The sequence below is a fragment of the Taudactylus pleione genome, unplaced genomic scaffold (genome assembly GCF_031769625.1).
Source record: "Taudactylus pleione unplaced genomic scaffold, aTauple2 ptg000216l, whole genome shotgun sequence".
Taxonomy (NCBI): domain Eukaryota; kingdom Metazoa; phylum Chordata; class Amphibia; order Anura; family Myobatrachidae; genus Taudactylus; species Taudactylus pleione.
Window position 1 is genome coordinate 4,761,946 of NW_028284618.1, and position 18,051 is coordinate 4,779,996.

The following is an 18,051-nucleotide window of genomic DNA, read 5'->3' on the forward strand; positions in this document are numbered from 1 at the left end:
GGTCTGGATATCCCGCCTGGAGAAACCACAAGCCTTTAAGATCTGGGTCTCGAGAAGCATGCCATCAAAGTCAGCTGAGACAAATCTAAGTATAGACAGGGGTATATGACGCAGCAGGTCTTGTTGGAGAAGTCAGTAAGGAACCTCAGCCAGCATGCTCTAAAACAGGGCGTACCACTGCCAATGAGACCAATCTGGAGCTAAGAATTACTGGCAAACCTTCTTGTTGAACCTGCTGAAGTACCAACATGGACAGGGGTGAAAACAAGTACACAAGCTGGAAGGGCCATGGTGCTGTCATAGAATCCACAAATACTGGGGATCCCTTGAGCGTGTTCCATACAAGGGAAGCTTTTTGTTTAGCTGGGAGGCCATGAGATTTATGTTGGGTCCCCCCCACCGATTCACAATCCACTGAAACACCTCCTTTTGTAGTTGATTCAGGGCCTGATTCATTACAGGTCGCAGCTGCTAAAATGCCCGTCGATTGTTTAGTTCTGAGCATACATTGCAGTGCGTGTGTGTGAACCGGCCACTGTGATAGGACTACGCAGACCCATTGCAGAGAGATTGACGGGAAGTGCCGTTTGTGGGTGGTGATGGGAGGCTGGTCGGCGAAACGCAGGCATACGTTAGAAGGCCATGGCATGGGTGTGCATAAATGACCTACTGCGAGGGCATACGCAGCTTGGGCTATTACTGTGTGCAAAGAGATTAGCAATTCCTGAGTAAGTTCAGACCTTGTGAAAGTGTGCGCGAGGCTCCGATTGTACTCAATGTTACCGATTGTTTTGCAGACTTGTTCGATGTGTCCGATGGTTTTGCTATTCTGCTATGTATAACGGATGTGTGTAAGGTAAAGTGGGCGTCCTTATGTAGTGCTGCGACGGCATACCGATCGCAATGGATTAGCATATGATCGCAGTGAGACTGCATGTATAATCGCTATTGCATTTGCATTGGCGATCCGTAGTTTGTGGGTGGTGCACCATCCACAAACGGCACTTCCTTTCAATCACTCAGTAATGGCTCTACGTAGTCACTGCAATCGCAGTCCCAGCCACATTGACCGGTTCGCTGCGATGCATACGCAGAATTGGCCAATTGCGTGCGTATTAGCAACTGCGATCCTTGCTGAATCAGGCACTTAGGGCTTCATTCAGAGGCGGCCGTACGGTCTACGACCGCATGGCCGCCTCGATGTTTGTCCAGTGCGCATACGCACGAGGGAGCCGGCTCCTTCGTGCGCATGCATGAGACCCGCTACGACCGACAGCGCCGGTCGTAGCGGGTCTCTTTCCAAAGGGGGCGAGCTGTCGATGTTGATTGACAGCTCGCCCCGTTTGGAAGGCGGGCCGGGGGGGTGGCAGCCCAAACGGAGGCGTTCCCATGGGAACGCCTGCCGTTTGGGGGAGGCCCCACTGACATCACTAGTGATGTCAGTGGAGAACTTCCGGCTCTGACAGAGCCAGAAGCTCTCCGGGGCTTACGACAAGTGAGACCCTACCCTAGGGTCTCATCGTAAGCCCCGATGGTCTATGACCATCGCGACCATCACCCTAGCGGTCGTTAGACCTGTGGGTGTAAACCCGCAGCCTAACGACCGAAACAGAGGCGGCCGGTCAGGATGCAAACGGCCGCCCAGTTTCTGAGCGACCGCTTGTATCCTCCGACCGCCTCTGAATGAGGGCCATAGTGCTGTCACTCCATCCATAAGTTTGCAATAATGAGATCTAGATTTTGCTGCTTCAGATTCGGACAGATGGACCCATCCTGTTTGCTCACCAAAAAGAGGTTTGAGAAAAACCCAACCCCTTGCTGACACAAAGGAACCAGAACAATGAGTTCAGAATACAAGAGGGAATGTGCAGCAGCCAAAAGAGCCATCCATCTGGACAGATCCTGGGGAAGAGGAGTGGAAAAACAAATTGTGGACATGGGACCTACCAATTCCAGGAGGTAACCCCTGAACACTGCTGCTCACTCAGCTGCCTGGAGCAAACTGGAGTGAGACATTAATCTGAGCAAGTGGGCTCCTACCCCCTGTGGATGGGGTTGGGTGCCCTGAAGATCATGCAGGCTGTTTCCCTGCTGGCCTGGGTCCAGGACATCAAGAAAAGGCTGAGACATGTCCACTGAAGGCTCCCCTGTGAGAGAAACCAAATATGCCTCTATAGAACCGAGATCCGCCCTTGCCAGGGGAAGCAAATGGAACTAAATTGTGGAGTCTTCGCCCTGGAAACTGAGACCAGAAGATAAGGGCGCTTACCTCCTGTAGCCTGAGTTATAATCTTTGTAAGTTCAGGACCAAAGAGAATTTCCACTTCAAAGGGTACGGCCTCCAAATTACATTTTGACTCTGGATTAGCATCCCATGATCTGAACCAAAGAAACTGATAGAGCCGAGTCATGCTCTATCAGCTAGAGCCGAGTCATGTGATTGTAGAAAAGCTGAGTCTAGAGAAGGATCTCCAATATAACCAGTAGTATAACATATCTGATCTACTAAGGCAAAGAGTACAGAAGCCTCTCTTCCTGTCTGTAGTCCACATGCAGGCTGTTGTGTTCAGAACTCTATTGCCTTGCTGACCCAGGCAATAGCCAAAATGGGGTGAAAACAAGCACCAGCGAAATAAAACATGGTCTTAGGGAGGGCCATGCTCTTCCTGTCCATCTGGTCCTTCAAGGTGACAGACTGCACCGAAGGAATGAACATAGCCTTTGTCAACCTGGCTACAGGAGCATCTACTTTAGACGGAACTTACCAAATCTTGGTGTCCTTGTTCATAAAAGGATTAAAAGAGTATTTAAACCTTCTGGGAACCTGAAATTTCTTATTCGGATTTAACCAAGACTCTCCCAAAATATCAGAAAAATATTAAAAGACCGTAAAAGTGGATAACTGCTTTATTTAGCTTAAACAAGGAAGAACTAGCCTCAGGAATATATGCTTCTTAGATATTAAGCATCTGTCTAACCGCATCTATTAATTCAGAAACACCAGTACTGGGAGATGCATCCACCTCCCATCCTGATAGCAGCTTCCTAATCAAGATCCATAAGTTCACCCTCCTCTTGTGAGGAGCCTGTTTAATCAGAAACCCCAGGAAAAACAGCCAAAGACTGTCATGACCTCCTGTTAACTGCTGCAGATCCAGAGGATGACAGAATCCTATCCATAGATGCAGAAATCTTTGAAAGACACACCTACATATTAGGGATGAGCGGGTTCGGATTTCTGAAATCCGAAACCCCCGAGCCCACCCCCGATCCGAGTCGTATCCGAGTCAGGCTCGACTTTTCCCGCCTGACTCGGATCTGAAATCGAGGCAAAACGTCATCATCCCGCCTTCCGGATCTCGCGGGTTTTGGATTCTATAAAAGGTGCCCGCGTCTGCGCCATTTCTCACTCCGGCTGTGGACAGTGAAGAGGGAGGGTGGGAGCTAGGGCTGGCTGGGCTGTGTTGTGCTGCTGTTGTCCATAGGGGCTGTGACCACTCAGTCCATAGGGGCTGACTGGGCTGTGTTCTGCTGCTGTTGTCCATAGGGGCTGGCTGGGCTGTGTTGTGCTGCTGTCATAGGGGCAGGCTGGGCTGTGTTGTGCAGTCAGTTGTCCATAGGGGCTGTGTCCACTCCAAAGTCTATAGGGGCTGGCTGGACTGTGTTGTGCAGTATCTGATAAAGGCTGTAGTCCTAGAGGGGTGCTGTAGTGTTATCCAGGGGGTGATCTGTGCATCAGGGGTGCTCCCCCAAAGTGAACTCCAAAAAAAAAAAAAAAAAATGTCTGTGTTTGTGAATTGTGTGCGTAGTAGCGCCAAGCGTGCGCCTGTGTCATAAATCAAGGGCCGGCTGGCTTGTCCGTTAAAGGGTGCTGTAACCCCCAAAGTGCACTCCAAAAAAAATAAAAATATATATTTTTTGTGTTTGTGAATTGTGTGCACAGTAGCAGCACGTGAATCAACAAAGTAGCGTCAAGCATGCGTCTGTGTCATAAGTAAAGGGATGGCTGGCTTGACCGTTAAAGGGTGCTGTAATCCCCAAAGTGCACTCCAAACAAAATAAAAATAATTTTCTGTGTTTGTGAATTGTGTGCACTTTGGCTGCACGTGCATCAACAAAGTAGCGCCAAGCGTGCGCCTGTGTCATAAGTAAAGGGCCGGCTGGCTCATCTGTTAAAGGGTGGTGTAGCCCACAAAGTGCACTCCAAACAAAATAAAAAAATATTATCTGTGTTCGTGAATTGTGTGCACTGTGGCCGCACGTGCATCAACAAAGTAGCGCCAAGCGTGCGCCTGTATCATAAGTAAAGGGCCGGCTGGCTTGACCGTTAAAGGGTGCTGTAATCCCCAAAGTGCACTCCAAACAAAATAAAAATAATTTTCTGTGTTTGTGAATTGTGTGCGCTGTAGCCGCACGTCCATCAACAAAGGAGCAGCGCCAAGCGTGCGCCTGTGTCATAAGTAAAGGGCCGGTTGGCTCGTCTGTTAAAGGGTGCTGTAACCCCCAAAGTGCACTCCAAAAAATATTTTTTTTTTCTGTGTTTGTGAATTGTCTGCACTGTATGAGCATCCTCAAAGCGGCAGCGCCAAGCGTGCGTCTGTCTGTTAAAGGGTGGTGTAACCCCCAAAGTGCACTCCAACAAAAAAAAAAACATTTTCTTCTGTGCTTGTGAACTGTGTGCACTGGGCCTGATTCAGCTATATGCGGACGGTCGTTCAAAAAAAGGGGCCGGCTATTTAAATTGTGCGCTCGCTCATTGCGGTTTGTTGACACCTCTATGTCTGAGCGAGCAAACGAAAAATGCGCTCGCTATTTTGTAAAGATGCCCCTTTGCTGTTCGCATCACACGTCATCTCCGGTATTTATTAGATTAATCGGGTACATCGAAAGGCATCTGAACTGCTCGCAGTGCTTGTGGTAGGTTTATCCTACCGCAATCACTGCGAGCAGTTCAGGCTAAAAGACAACCAAGTGACGTGGTCGATGACGCTCCTTTACTAATTATGCACTCCCATTAAACGCCCTTTTTACCGTTAGGCACGCCTGCGTTCGGATCTCCACTCCCCCGTTTTCAAGCACCTTCCCCTGTTACCACCCACAAACGGTACATTCTGTCAATCAAATTAGCAGCCCCTCTCTGTTTTGCGAGCGCTCGATTTCCGACCGCAACGACTGGTTTGCGCATGCGCATTATGACCCATACGCATCCATAGTTGTGCGAACATCGCTCATAGCGAACGAGCAACCTCTTACGAGCGGCTCTGAATCAGGCCCACTGTACGTGCATCAAAGCAGCAGTGCCAAGCGTGCTTCTGTCTGTTAAGGGGTGGTGTAACCCTCAAAGTGCACTCCACAAAAAATAAAAAATTCTACTTTTTTTTCTGTCTTTGTGAATTGTGGGCCTGATTCAGAGCCGGACGCTCTGACTAGAGCGCTCGCTCTGAATCAGGGCCCTCCTACCTAAAATTGGAGCGGCCTCTTGGCCGCTCGCATAGCTGTGGGTGACCACCTGCAGTAGGGTCTCACTGCCGCAAGCCCAGGAGTGCTTTTGGCTCTATCAGAGCCAAAAGCACTCCCACTGACATCACTAGTGATGTCAGTGGGGCCGGCACCAGACGGTAGGCGTTCCCATGGGAACGCCTCCGTCTGGGCAGCAACGCCCCCGGCACGCCCACCAAAGGGGGCGTGCTGTCACTCACCATCGACAGCACGCCACCTTTGGTGCGAGATCCGGAGCGACGGAGTGCCCGTCGCTAGCCGAGTCTCACGCATGCGCACGACGGAGCTCCCTGGTCGTGCGCATGCGCACTAGGGCACCATCAACCTGCTTGCGAGCGCTCAGTGCTCGCGAGCAGGTCTGAATCAGGCCCTGTGTGCACTGTAGCTGCACGTGAATCAACAAAGGAGCAGCGCCAAGCGTGCACCTGTGTCCCATAAGTAAAGAGCCGGCTGGCTCATTTCTTAAAGGGTGGTGTAACCCACAAAGTGCACTAGTCTCCAACAAAAATAAAAAATTATTTTCTGTGTTTGTGTGCGCCTTAGCGGCACGTATATATCAATATAACATAAATGGAGGACCAAACTTTCTCCGATAAAAATAAAATAGGGAAAGATCAAGAACCACTTCCTCCTAGTGCTGAAGCTGCTGTCACTAGTCATGACATAGACGATAACATGCCATCAACGTCGTCTGCCAAGGCCAATGCCCAATGTCATAGTAGAGGGCATATACAATCCCAAATGACAAAGGGCCTGATTCAGACCCACTCGCGAGCGGCTGTCCGCTCACAAGTGGCTCGATGGTCTGCACTGCGCATGCGCACGACGGTGGGAGCTCCGTCGCGCGCATGCGCGAGACGCGACGAGCGAAGGACTTTCCTTCGCTCGTAGTGTCTGATCAAAGGGGGCGTGCTGTCGATGTTGATTGACAGCACGCCCCCTTTGGTGGGCGTGCCGGGGGCGTGCCTGCCAGACGGAGGCGTTCCCAAGGGAACGCCTACCGTCAGAAGCCGGCCCCACTGACATCACTAGTGATGTCAGTGGGAGTGATTTTGGCTCTGATAGAGCCAAAATCACTCCTGGCCTTGCGGTTGAGAAACTCAACCGCAGGCTTCTGCTCACAGTGGCGATGGTCGCGATGGTCAAGACCATCGCGACCATCATCCTGCACGATCGTATATGCTGTGGGTGGTGACCCACAACTATACGAGCGTCCAGGAGGACGCTCCATATTTACGGAGGTGGGCCCTGATTCAGAGCGAGCGCTCTGGTCAGAGCGTCCGACTCTGATTCAGGGCCAAAGTTCAGGAAAATGACCTTAAAAAAAACATTTAAATCATCTGAGGAGAAACGTAAACTTGCCAATATGCCATTTACGACACGGAGTGGCAAGGAACGGCTAAGATCTTTCCCTATGTTCATGACTAGTGGTTCAGCTTTACATGACGATGGAAGCCCTCATCCCACTAAAAAAATCAAACGAGTTAAGCTGGCAAAAGCACAGTGAAGAACTGTGCGTTCTAAGAAGATATCACAAATCCCCAAGGAGAGTCCAAGTGTGGTGGCGGTAGCGATGCCTGACCTTCCCTGCATTGGACGGGAAGAGGTAGCTCTTTCCACCATTTGCAAGCACTCTGCAAGTGCTGAAAGGAGCACCCACAGTCCACTTGCTGATATGCAAATTGAAGATGTCACTGTTGAAGTACAACAGGATGAGGATACTGGTGTAGCTGGCGCTGAGGAGGAAGTTGGCGAGGAGGATTCTGATGGTGATGTGGTTTGTTTAAATCAGGCTCCGGGGGAGACAGTTGTTGTTCGTGGAATGAAAAAGCCCATCACGGTCATGCCTGGGCAGAAGATCAAACATTCCACCTCTTTGGTCTGGCAATATTTCTATCCAAATCCGGACAACGACTGTCTTGCCATATGTACCATATGTAAAGGTGAAATAAGTAGGGGTAGGGACGTTAACCACCTAGGAACATCCTCCCTTATACGTCACCTGCAGCGCATTCATAAAAAGATACTGTCAAGTTCAGAAACTTTGGCTAAGACCGTAAGCAGTCCAGGGACACCTAAATCCCTTCGTCCTGTTGTATCCAAGCGCCTGCAAACCACACCGTCAACTCCCTCCTCGTCAATTTCCTCCTTAGTCAGGATCGGAAGTAGTCCTGCAGGCCATGTCACTGGCATGGCTGACTCTCCGATTCCGGGATTCCTCCAGAGGATCCTGCATTGCTACGCCTCCTGCTGCCAGTGCTGCTGTTGCTGCTGGGAGTCGTTCATCATCCCAGAGAGGAAGTAGGAACACCACTACTTTTACTAAACAATTGACCCTCCAACAGTCCTTAGTGAGGAGGATGAAGTACGACAGCAGTCATCCTGAAGCAAAACGTATAACTGAGGCCTTGACTGCTATGTTGGTGTAAGACGTGCGTCCGGTATCCGCCATTGATGCAGTGGGATTTAGACAATTGATGGAGGTAGTGTGTCACCGGTTCCAAATCCCGTCTAGATTCCACTTCACTAGGCAGGCGATACCGAGACTGTACAGAAATGTCAGAACAACTGTCCTCAGTGTCCTGAAAAATGCGGTTGTACCCAATGTCCACTTAACCACGGACATGTGGACAAGTGGAACAGGGCAGACTAAGGACTATATGACTGTGACAGCCCACTGGGTAGATGTATCACCTTATGCAGCAACAACAGCAGTGTCACCAGTAGCAGCATCTCAGAAACGCCAGCTCGTTACAAGGCAGGCTACGCTGTGTATCACCAGTTTCAGTAAGAGGCACACCGCCGACAACCTCTTAGAGAAACTGAGGGAAATCATCGCCCAGTGGCTTGCCCCACTTAGACTCTCCTGGGGATTTGTGATATCTGACAACGCCACTAATATTGTGCGGGCATTACATCTGGGAAAATTCCAGCACGTCCCATGTTTTGCTCACACAATAAATTTGGTGGTGCAGAATTTTCTGAAAAGTTACAGGGGCGTGCAGGAGACGCTTTGGGTGGCCCGAAAAATTTCTGGCTACTTTCGCCATTCAGCGACTGCGTGCTAAAGACTGGAGCACCAGCAAACACACTTGAACCTGCCCCGCCATCACCTGAAGCAAGAGGTTGTGACGCGGTGGAACTCAACCCTCTATATGCTTCAGAGGATGGAGGAGCAGCAAAAGACCATTCAAGCCTATACATCCACCTATGACATAGGCAAAGGAGGGGGTATGCACCTGACTCAAGCATAGTGGAGAATGATTTCCGTGTTGTGCAAGGTTCTCCAGCCCTTCGAACTTGCCACATGTGAAGTCAGTTCAGACACTGCCAGCTTGAGTCAGGTCATCCCCTCATCAGGCTTTTGCAGAAGCAGCTGGAGAAAGTGAAGGAGGAGCTAAGACAGAGCGATTCTGCTTGGCATGTAGGACTTGTGGATGAAGCCCTTCATTCGCTTTGCCAGGATTCCAGGGTGGTCAATCTGTTGAAATCAGACCACTACATTTTGGCCACCATGCTTGATCCTAGGTTTAAAGCCTATGTGGTGTCTCTCTTTCTGGCCGACACAAGCCTGCAGAGGTGTAAAGACCTGCTGGTGAAAACACTGTCAGCTGAAGCGGAACGTGACACGAAAACAGCTCCTTCTTCATTTTCTACCGCAACTGGGGCTGCCAGGAAAAAAACTTAGGTATCCTAATCAACCTGCTGGCGGTGATGCAGGGCAGGCAGGACCAAATTTGGACATCTGGTCCGGACTGAAGGACCTGGCAACAATTTCTGACATGTCTGTCACTGCATATGATACTGTCACCATTGACAGAATGGTGGAGGATTACATCGGTGACAGCATCCAAGTAGACATGTCAGACAGTCCGTACCTGTACTGGCAGGAAAAAGAGGCAATTTGGAGGCCCCTGTACAAACTGGCTCTATTTTACCTGAGTTGCCCCCCCTTCAGTGTGTACTCCGGAAGAGTGTTTAGTGCAGCCGGGAACATTGTCAGCGAAAGGCGTAGCAGGTTGCTTCCACAAAATGTGGAGAAGATGATGTTCATAAAAATGAATTATCAACTCTTCCAGGGAGACCAGCCTCCAGAACGTACAGAGGGACCTGTGATGGTGGATTCCAGCTGGGACGAATTAATACTCTGTGAGGATGAGGATGTACACAACACCGAAGAGGGTGAGGAATCGGTGGATGAGGAGGATGAGGACGACATCTTGCCTCCGTAGAGCCAGTTTGTGCAGGGACAGATTAATTGCCAGCTTGTTTTGTGGGGGCCCAAACGAACCAATCATTTCAGCCACAATCGTGTGGCAGACCCTGGCGCTGAAATGATTGGTTTGTTAAAGTGTGCATGTCCTCTTTATACAACATAAGGGTGGGTGGGAAATCCATCTTGCACCTCTTTTTTTTCTTTGCATTATCTACTGTTTGGGGCCTAGTTTTTCAAACTGCCATCCTGTCTGCCACTCCAGTGTCACTCCTAGATGGGCCACGAGTTTGTGCCGCCTACTCGTGTCGCTTAGCATAGTCATCCAGCTACCTCGGTGCAACCTTTTGGACATAAAAATACTATTGTGAGGTGTTCAGAATAGACTGGAAATGAGTGGAAATTAAGGTTATTGAGGTTAATAATAGCATAGGAGCAGAAAAACCCACAAGTTCTGTGATTTTAGCTGTTTTTATGCTTTTTAAAACAAAAATACAGATCCAAAACACAAAACCCAGAACCCAAAACATGGAAGGGTGGTTTTGGCAAAACCAATCCAGATGCAAAACACGAAGAAAGATCCAGATCCAAAGCACGAAAAGTGGCTTGGCAAACGCTGGCGTTCCCTTTGGGAACGCCTGCCATTTGTGGGCGGCCCTACTGACATCACTCATGATAATGATCTAATAGAGCAGGAAGTCCACTGGGGCTTGCGGCAACGAGACCATACCGCAAGGGTCTCGTCGCAAGCCCGATGGTCACGATGGTCTTTACCATCGCAACCATCACCTTGCCGCTTGCTAAGGCTGTGAGTGGTCCCCCTTCAGCATAGCGAGCGGCCGAGAGGCTGCAAAAAAAAAAAAAAAACCTCTCTGATTCAGAGCAAACGCTCTTTCAGAGAGTCCGGCTCTGAATCAGGACCATAGCCCATTCTGGAATCAATAACTCATCCGTTGAACTTCTAGACAGTCTGTTCCTGGCCTCCGTCACAAAAACTGCGCAGAGTGCCCCTGGCTCAGTGTGACTCTTGGGTAATTTTGTCGCACATTTAGAACAATCATAATATAATGCAGCAGAAGAGCTAAGCTTTGAAAGCCTTTTCTGCTTGTCCTGCCATGTTGTTCTGTAACAACAGACACAAAGAGAATTAAAAAAAAATCAGTCTGCACTAAAAAGCCGCAAAACCTGCCTAAATATCCTCCCTGGAGGACTAGTGCAGGCAACAAGGCTGAAATTTAACCAAGCATTTAATTCCTGCTTAAAGACCTAAATAGGACAAATGAGCAGAAGCATAAAATGTATTTGGTGTAGTAGAGCAAAAACACTGTATACAACAACAATATACATATAAGGACTGCAGTAATTTTACAGCATAGGTAGGGTATATAATCTCCCAAGAACAGACTATGATGCCCACAAACGGTTGACAGTATCACAGTAGAATAGCATAATAAGAGCATACATATAGGCCCTCATTCAGAGGCGGTCGTTAGATGCAAGTGGTCGCACTGAGGGCCTGATTCAGAGCCGGACGCTATTTGCGGACGGTCGTTCTGAAAAAGGGGCCGGATATTAAAATTAAGCGCTCACTCTTTGCGGTCTGTTGACGCCTCTATGTCTGAACGAGCGAACAAAACATGCGCTCGCTATTTTGAAAAAACGCCCCCTGGCCGCTCGCATCATACGTCATCTCCACTATTTATTAGATTAATCTAGTACATCGAACGGCGTATGAACTGCTCGCTATTCTTGTGGTAGCATTTTCCTACCGCAATCATGCGAGCAGTTCAGGCTAAAAGACAACCAAGTGACGTGGTCGATGACGCTGCTTTGTTAATTATGCACTCCCATTAAACGCCCGTTTTGGCCGTTACGCACGCCTGCGTTCGGATCTCCACTCCCGGTTTTCAAGCACCTTCCCCTGTTACCACCCACAAACGCCTCATCCTGTCACTCAAATTAGCAGGCATTCGCTATTTTGCGAGCACACGATTTCCGACCGCACTGACTGGTTGGCGCATGCGCATTATTACAACCCATTCGCATGCGCAGATGTGCGAACATCGCTCGGAGCGAACGAGCGGCCGCTTACGAGCGGCTCTGAATCAGGCCCTGAATCAGGGCGGCCGCTTGCATCCTGAACGGCCGCCTCCTTGTCGATCGTTAAGCTGTGGGTTACCACACAGCTTAACGACCGACCAGGTTGATGGTCGTGATGGTGATCACCATCGCGACCATCGGGGCTTACGACCAGACCCTAAGTTTGGGTCTGGGCACTCGTAAGCCCCAGGGAGCTTGCTGCTCTAATGGAGCAGGAAGCTCCCCACTGACATCACTGATGATATCACCAAAGGGGGTGTGCTGTCACTCACCATCGACAGCACACCCCCTTTGGTACGAGACCCATAGTGACGGCCTGGCCGTCGCTATCCGGGTCTCGCGCATTCGCACGACAGAGCCGGGTCCGTTGTGTGCATGTGCACTGGGCCAACATCGACCCTCTTGTGAGCGCTCAGCGCTCGCGAGCGGGTCTGAATAAGGCCCTGAGTTCCTAGGAAAGAATAACTCTAGCTAGCTATAAAGGGGCCTTCCACCTAAGGCACTAAAAAAAACCCTGACCTTAGGTGAAGGTGGGAGGGGTTATATGGGTGGGGGGAGCTTTATTTTAACAGTTTAGTGCCTATACTCCTGTGCCAGCTCTCTTACCCATAGTCAAGACTACAGTGGCCCCCTGGAAGGATGTATGAGAAACTATGCTCTTTTGAAGCCTAAACGGTACACAGATTTAGGGGCCTATTCATTATCGAAGGCCATATGGCGTCCGATGATGAAGTAGTGAACTTGCTGCAAGGGATACTTTAGTATCCAACTCACAGCAGGAGAAACGTGACATCGGAGCAATTCATCATTGCTCTGGTGAGGGGACAACTGCTCCAAAAAGCAGTTGTCCCCATGGAAAGTATCGCAGCTACTTCTGTAGCTGCGTTACTTACCTGCTCCACATCATCATCCCGGCAACGCATGCGGGACCTCGTGCAAAGCCGCCGGGAGGGAGTGAGAAGGGGACGGAGGGATCCGCTGGGATCCCTCTTCGCATCCCTGGAACTCCTTCCCATAGAAAGGAGCGGGGATCAGAGAACAAGCGCTAACTGATGATGGCGCTTGTTCTCAGCAACAAACTTTCAGTTTTCGGAGTTTGCTGAATACCGAGGGAGTCCTATCGGATCCCTAATGATGAATGGCCTGGTAACTTAAAAATGCGGAAACTAGCATTTCCGCATGGTTACCGGGCCATTTATCGGTTGATGAATAGGCCCCTTAGTCATAATCTACTCTGCATAGAAACCAGTTTATGAATTCACATATTCAGGATATACATCATAGACGTGCATTAATCATGATGCACAGGTTTAGTGATTAATCATTAAACCTGGCTCATGTCCCAACAGCACAGAGCTGGATCGTATCTTCAGACATCTTCCAACTCGGCATATGGGTGTAAAATTTAAAAACGCTATTTTTACGTGCTTCATTCTAGGATGCTTATGTGACCAACTGGCAGGGCCGCCATCAGAAATTTTGTGGCCCTGGACAGACCAAATAGGAAGGGCCCCCCAGCCCCCATTATACAGAGCCTCACAGCAACCCCCACCCCAGTAATCTCCCTCCTCCCACTCCTCACAAAGGGGGACCCGCCCACTACTTTCACCCTGCCAAATTTATAATCACTGACAGGCTCTGCCCCGGGGGTTCGCTCCTACCAGCGGCAGCCGCCTGCGCCCACTACTATATCCCCTCCTTACCTCTCCAACTACCCGCCGCTGCTGCCGTGTTTATGGCTGCCTGTGGGAGGCAGGAAGAGAAGATGCTTCCAGCTGCTCGATTGTGTTATAGGCTAGCAGCACAGAGCAGGCTGGGAGCATCAACTCTGCCTGCTCCCACAGCCAGCCATATACACTGCAGTAGCAGCGGGCGATTGGAGAGATAGTTAGAGGACATAGCAGTGGGTGCGGGCGGCTGCGGACCCCCAGCCGAGCCTCTCAGTGAATGTAAGTTTGGCAGACGGGAAGTAGTGGACAGGCGGGACTCCAGGCCTGGCAGTCCCCCCTGATGGCTGCCCTGTCAACTGGGCACCAGTCCCTCTGTGACCAACTGAGCTTAAAATATTTTTTACTTTCTAAAGGAGCCCATCCACTAGAAGACATGAAAACGACTGCACGATTGCGATATTGTAATCGTGCAGTCATTTGTCAGTCTGTGATGTGCCTACACTGAACGAGCAGTCATTCAGTGTAGGCACAATCAATCATCTGCAAACATGCTGAACCTGACGTTATCGTCAGGTTGACCAGCATGTTTGCCCGATGATATATGTCTAAACAACCAGCGGGAGCGCGCATCGCTGGTCGTTTTAGACATTTTAGCAAACGATTTGCAAACGATTTTTGAACTATTGAACAATAACGATATCGTTATCATTCAATCGCTCAATTTAATCGCCTAGTAGATGGGCAACTTAAATCGTCCAAGGTCGCATGAGATAAGAGTGGGATTTGAACTTATCTCTGCTGTAATATTTTTGTGTAGTTGGCTGCTGGATGAATTTCCATAGACTCTGGTCATGCAATAAAAAAAAAAAAGAAGACTACAGTGAAATCTACTTACCAGGCTGTGTTGGTTTTGTAGGCTCTGCATTTAATGCTGCACCTGAGAATAAAATATTAGCGTTAGCCAAATTACAGAAGAACCTGCGATTTCACGTCAAGTAACGATATGAAGGATGAGACAATGATTTTTAGAATCAAAGAGTTGTCAAAATCCATTTCCATCCACAACTAAATGTTTGGTCTTAATTATTATGTGTAATAAAATAAAATGTAACTTGGCAAAATGTGTTATCAGTGATATAGTAATGTTATTACAGTTACTCAGTGATGCACTGCAAACATAATACCCGCATTTTCATTCATCAGAATAATCCATCAAAAATAATAGTGATTGCATTTGGCGGCAGTGACCACAAGATACCTGTGTTCTGATTGTTTCTCCAGCACCTGATAACCACCAACATTGCCGATATTTCCTCACACTCTATAGAGGAGCGCAGGAAATTTTGCGTTGTTGCCATAGCATAATATCAGTAATGTGCTCAGCCGCACATCGGCGATAATTCAATACCCCCCGTTTCTGTAATTTTCGTAGACAGCGTTTCCGAACTTCAGTCTTCAGGGAGTCCTAAAGATGGCCATACATCTAAAGATTATCTTCTAATGATGTATAGGAGCAAATGACAATCAGCGATTCCCAAAACATATGAATAAGGTCATTCAGACAAGTTGGTTAAATCAGCCAAGCTGTCGCTCCGGGTCTCGCGCCAAAGGGGGCGTGCTGTCGATGGTGAGTGACAGCGCGCCCCCTTTGGTGGGCATGCCGGGGGCGTGGCTGCCAGACGGAGGCGTTCCCATGGGAACGCCTACCGTCTGGGTCCAGCCCCACTGACATCACTAGTGATGTCAGTGGGAGTGATTTTGGCTCTGATAGAGCCAAAATCACTCCAGGGCTTGCGGCAGCGAGACCCTACCGCAGGGTCTCGTCGCAAGCCCGATGGTCGCGATGGTCTTGACCATCGTGACCATCATCATGGACGCTCACATAAGCTGTGGGTGGTAACCCACAGCTATGCGAGCGTCCAAAAGGCCGCTCCAAATTTAACTAGGACGGCCCTGATTCAAAGCGAGCGCTCTGGTCAGAGCGTCTGGCTCTGAATCAGGGCCACTGATTCAAGGTGTGAAACGTGTGCCCTTGAATTGTTCTTTCTCCACGACAATGGCATTACTTGTTACAACACAGTTCTTGTTTGGTGGGTGGATGTAAGTCAGTAACAGTCCTTATCCTGAATGTTGCATTATTTACAATGTACTTCAGATAAGTATTCACATACAGTTAAAAAAATGCCTTTCAGATTATGATCATGTTGGGTATGTGTACCAGTAATTGAACCAAGGGAGTTAATAGTTATGTAATCAAACACTGTCTGCTTTTATTTAATTAATTAGGATTAACTTATATAAAAAAAAAAAATTTGATATTACACAGTATGTGTTTTCTTTACTGATAAAAAGTTTTGAAAAAGGATTAATAGAATTCTATTATGATCAAAGTCTGAGTTCTAGTCATTTTGGGTAGTGTCCTCTATTATAGAGTGTAATAAAAGACTTATGATTATGGGCATGATTCAGCAAAGAAAGCAGTTGCTTCTTCGCACGATTGTTGCGTTCTGCGTATGCATCGCAGTGCGGTTGGCAAAGTAGCCACTGTGATCGGGACTGCGATCGCAGAGGCTATGCAGACCCATTGCAGAGTGATTAACAGTTAGTGCCGTTTGTGGGTGGTGAGGGGGGGGGCGAATGCAGGCATGCCAGTGCTTTGGGACGGTGTTGCAGGGGTCTGCTTGAATTTTCCACTGCGATACCATATGCTGCCTGAGTACTCATAGCGTGTGCTGAAGTAGGCAGTTCCAGAATGAGGTCTGGATAAATAAAATAAAAAAGTGATAGTGCAAATAATATAAAAATGACATGAACATATTGATGGGTATGCACAGTAAAAAACTCAAATGGATCGTGATTCGTAAAAACCTGTCACAAGGCAGATGTATAAAAAACATATAAATTTATTACATATTAAATAAAACCACTACCAGAGATTAATATCAATGTATAATATCAATGAGGCATGCGCCAGAAATCCCTTTGCAACCCCTCCACTGGGCATGCGCCAGAGAACCCATTTGTAACCCCTCGGAGCTGACAGCCACCACAGCGCCAACGTGCAGACATTGACGCAAGTTTGCGCTTTAAACGCACAATCAATTTGTAACACAGAGACCTCTCTCTCAAACAGAACCCACTACCAGTTACTGAAGTCATGAAATCACTATAGTGTCCAAGTCTGGGACAGCGCTGACAGTGGCCCAAGTGTGCACTTTAAACGCACAGTCAGTTTGTAATACAGAGACCTCTCTCTCAAACAGAGCCCACTACCATTTACTGGTCATGGGAAATTACTATAGTGTTCAAGTCTGGGACAGCGCTGACAGTGGCGCAAGTGTGCAAATTCAACCACACAGTCAGTATGTACTGTAATACAGACATCCCACTTTCGCTGTGTTTAACTCCCAACCCACTGGGCATGTGCCCTGCTGTGATCTTCCATAAGCCATGGCATAGCGCTACATGGCGTATGGCTTGGCTCCACTGGGCATGCGCCAGAAATTCCATTGCAACCCCTCTACTGGGCATGCGCCAGAAATTCCATTGCAACCCCTCCACTGGGTATGTGTACTGATTTGCATCCCGTTCTAAGAGCTTACTGTATGTATGTGATATTAAAAATATTGGTTGTGCGAACATGCAAATACTGTACAGTGCGTGAATGTGATATCCATCCAATTTAACAGTATGGTATTCAGTACAAATTACAACAGTGGAGCACTCGCCACCCAGCAGTTAAGTGCTGTATTACATGCCGTAGCGTATCCTTCGTTGAAGAATACCATGGTACGCCACAAGTCCAGCCATCACGTAACGTTCCATGGCATGACACAGAGACTTGAATGGAGCGCCATGAACAACAAACTAGCTGGGCACATCTGTACATGTAAAAAGTAACATGTTCAGCAGTACATACTGTACCTCATACTTACCTGCTCTCCTGGAAGTTGCAGGAGAATCCCAATTTTTTGGGTAATCCAAAAGAGTGGGTAGATCTGCCATTAGTGTTGTGGGCAGGGTGGAAAATCAATACCGGGAATCGTGGCTACATGGGGAGGCGGTGGGCATTGGCGCCGAGAGGGGGTGGAGCAGGTACTAATTACCCGAGCCCGGGCTTGTTGGAGGGTCCTGGCTGCTGTGTGCTGAGCTGCAGTGGAAGCAGCAGCAGCAGTCTCCTCTGCCTGTGGGGGGTGGAACGATCACACTGATCTGGATTTGCCCAGGCTGGCTCACTATGCCCTGGGGGTGGGGCTAAAAGAACATTTTTAAGCGATTTGTGGTAATTTGCCGTGATGGGTGGGGTCTAATGACATAAGAGCCCATCACCCAAAGGGGTCTCTGGAAGAAGTCCGGAGAGGAGAACTATAAAGTTGGCAAGTATACTGTACCTTTTCTCAGCTCACAGATCCAGTCTGCAGGAAATTCACAGTTTATGTCACTCCAGGTCAAGTAGCTATTAGCATCCATCACTCCACAGAGCTCTACCCCTTGGTAGTTGTTTGGCTCTCCATTTGCCCAGTTCTCATAGCCCATCTAAGATAGAACACAGATAAAGGATATTATTAT

The 18,051-nt window shown here is 48.7% G+C and overlaps 1 protein-coding gene across 1 annotated transcript in view; it reads right to left on the reverse strand.

Moving 5' to 3' along the window:
* Positions 1 to 18,051, reverse strand: part of LOC148517457 (macrophage mannose receptor 1-like) — a 273,872-nt gene that overhangs the window by 124,616 nt on the left and 131,205 nt on the right. The window contains exons 15-16 of the mRNA XM_088478603.1: positions 17,874 to 18,018; positions 14,378 to 14,419 (exon numbers count right to left, since the gene is read on the reverse strand). Of these exons, the coding sequence (XP_088334729.1) occupies positions 14,378 to 14,419; positions 17,874 to 18,018 (187 nt within the window). The remainder of the gene's footprint in view (positions 1 to 14,377; positions 14,420 to 17,873; positions 18,019 to 18,051) is intronic.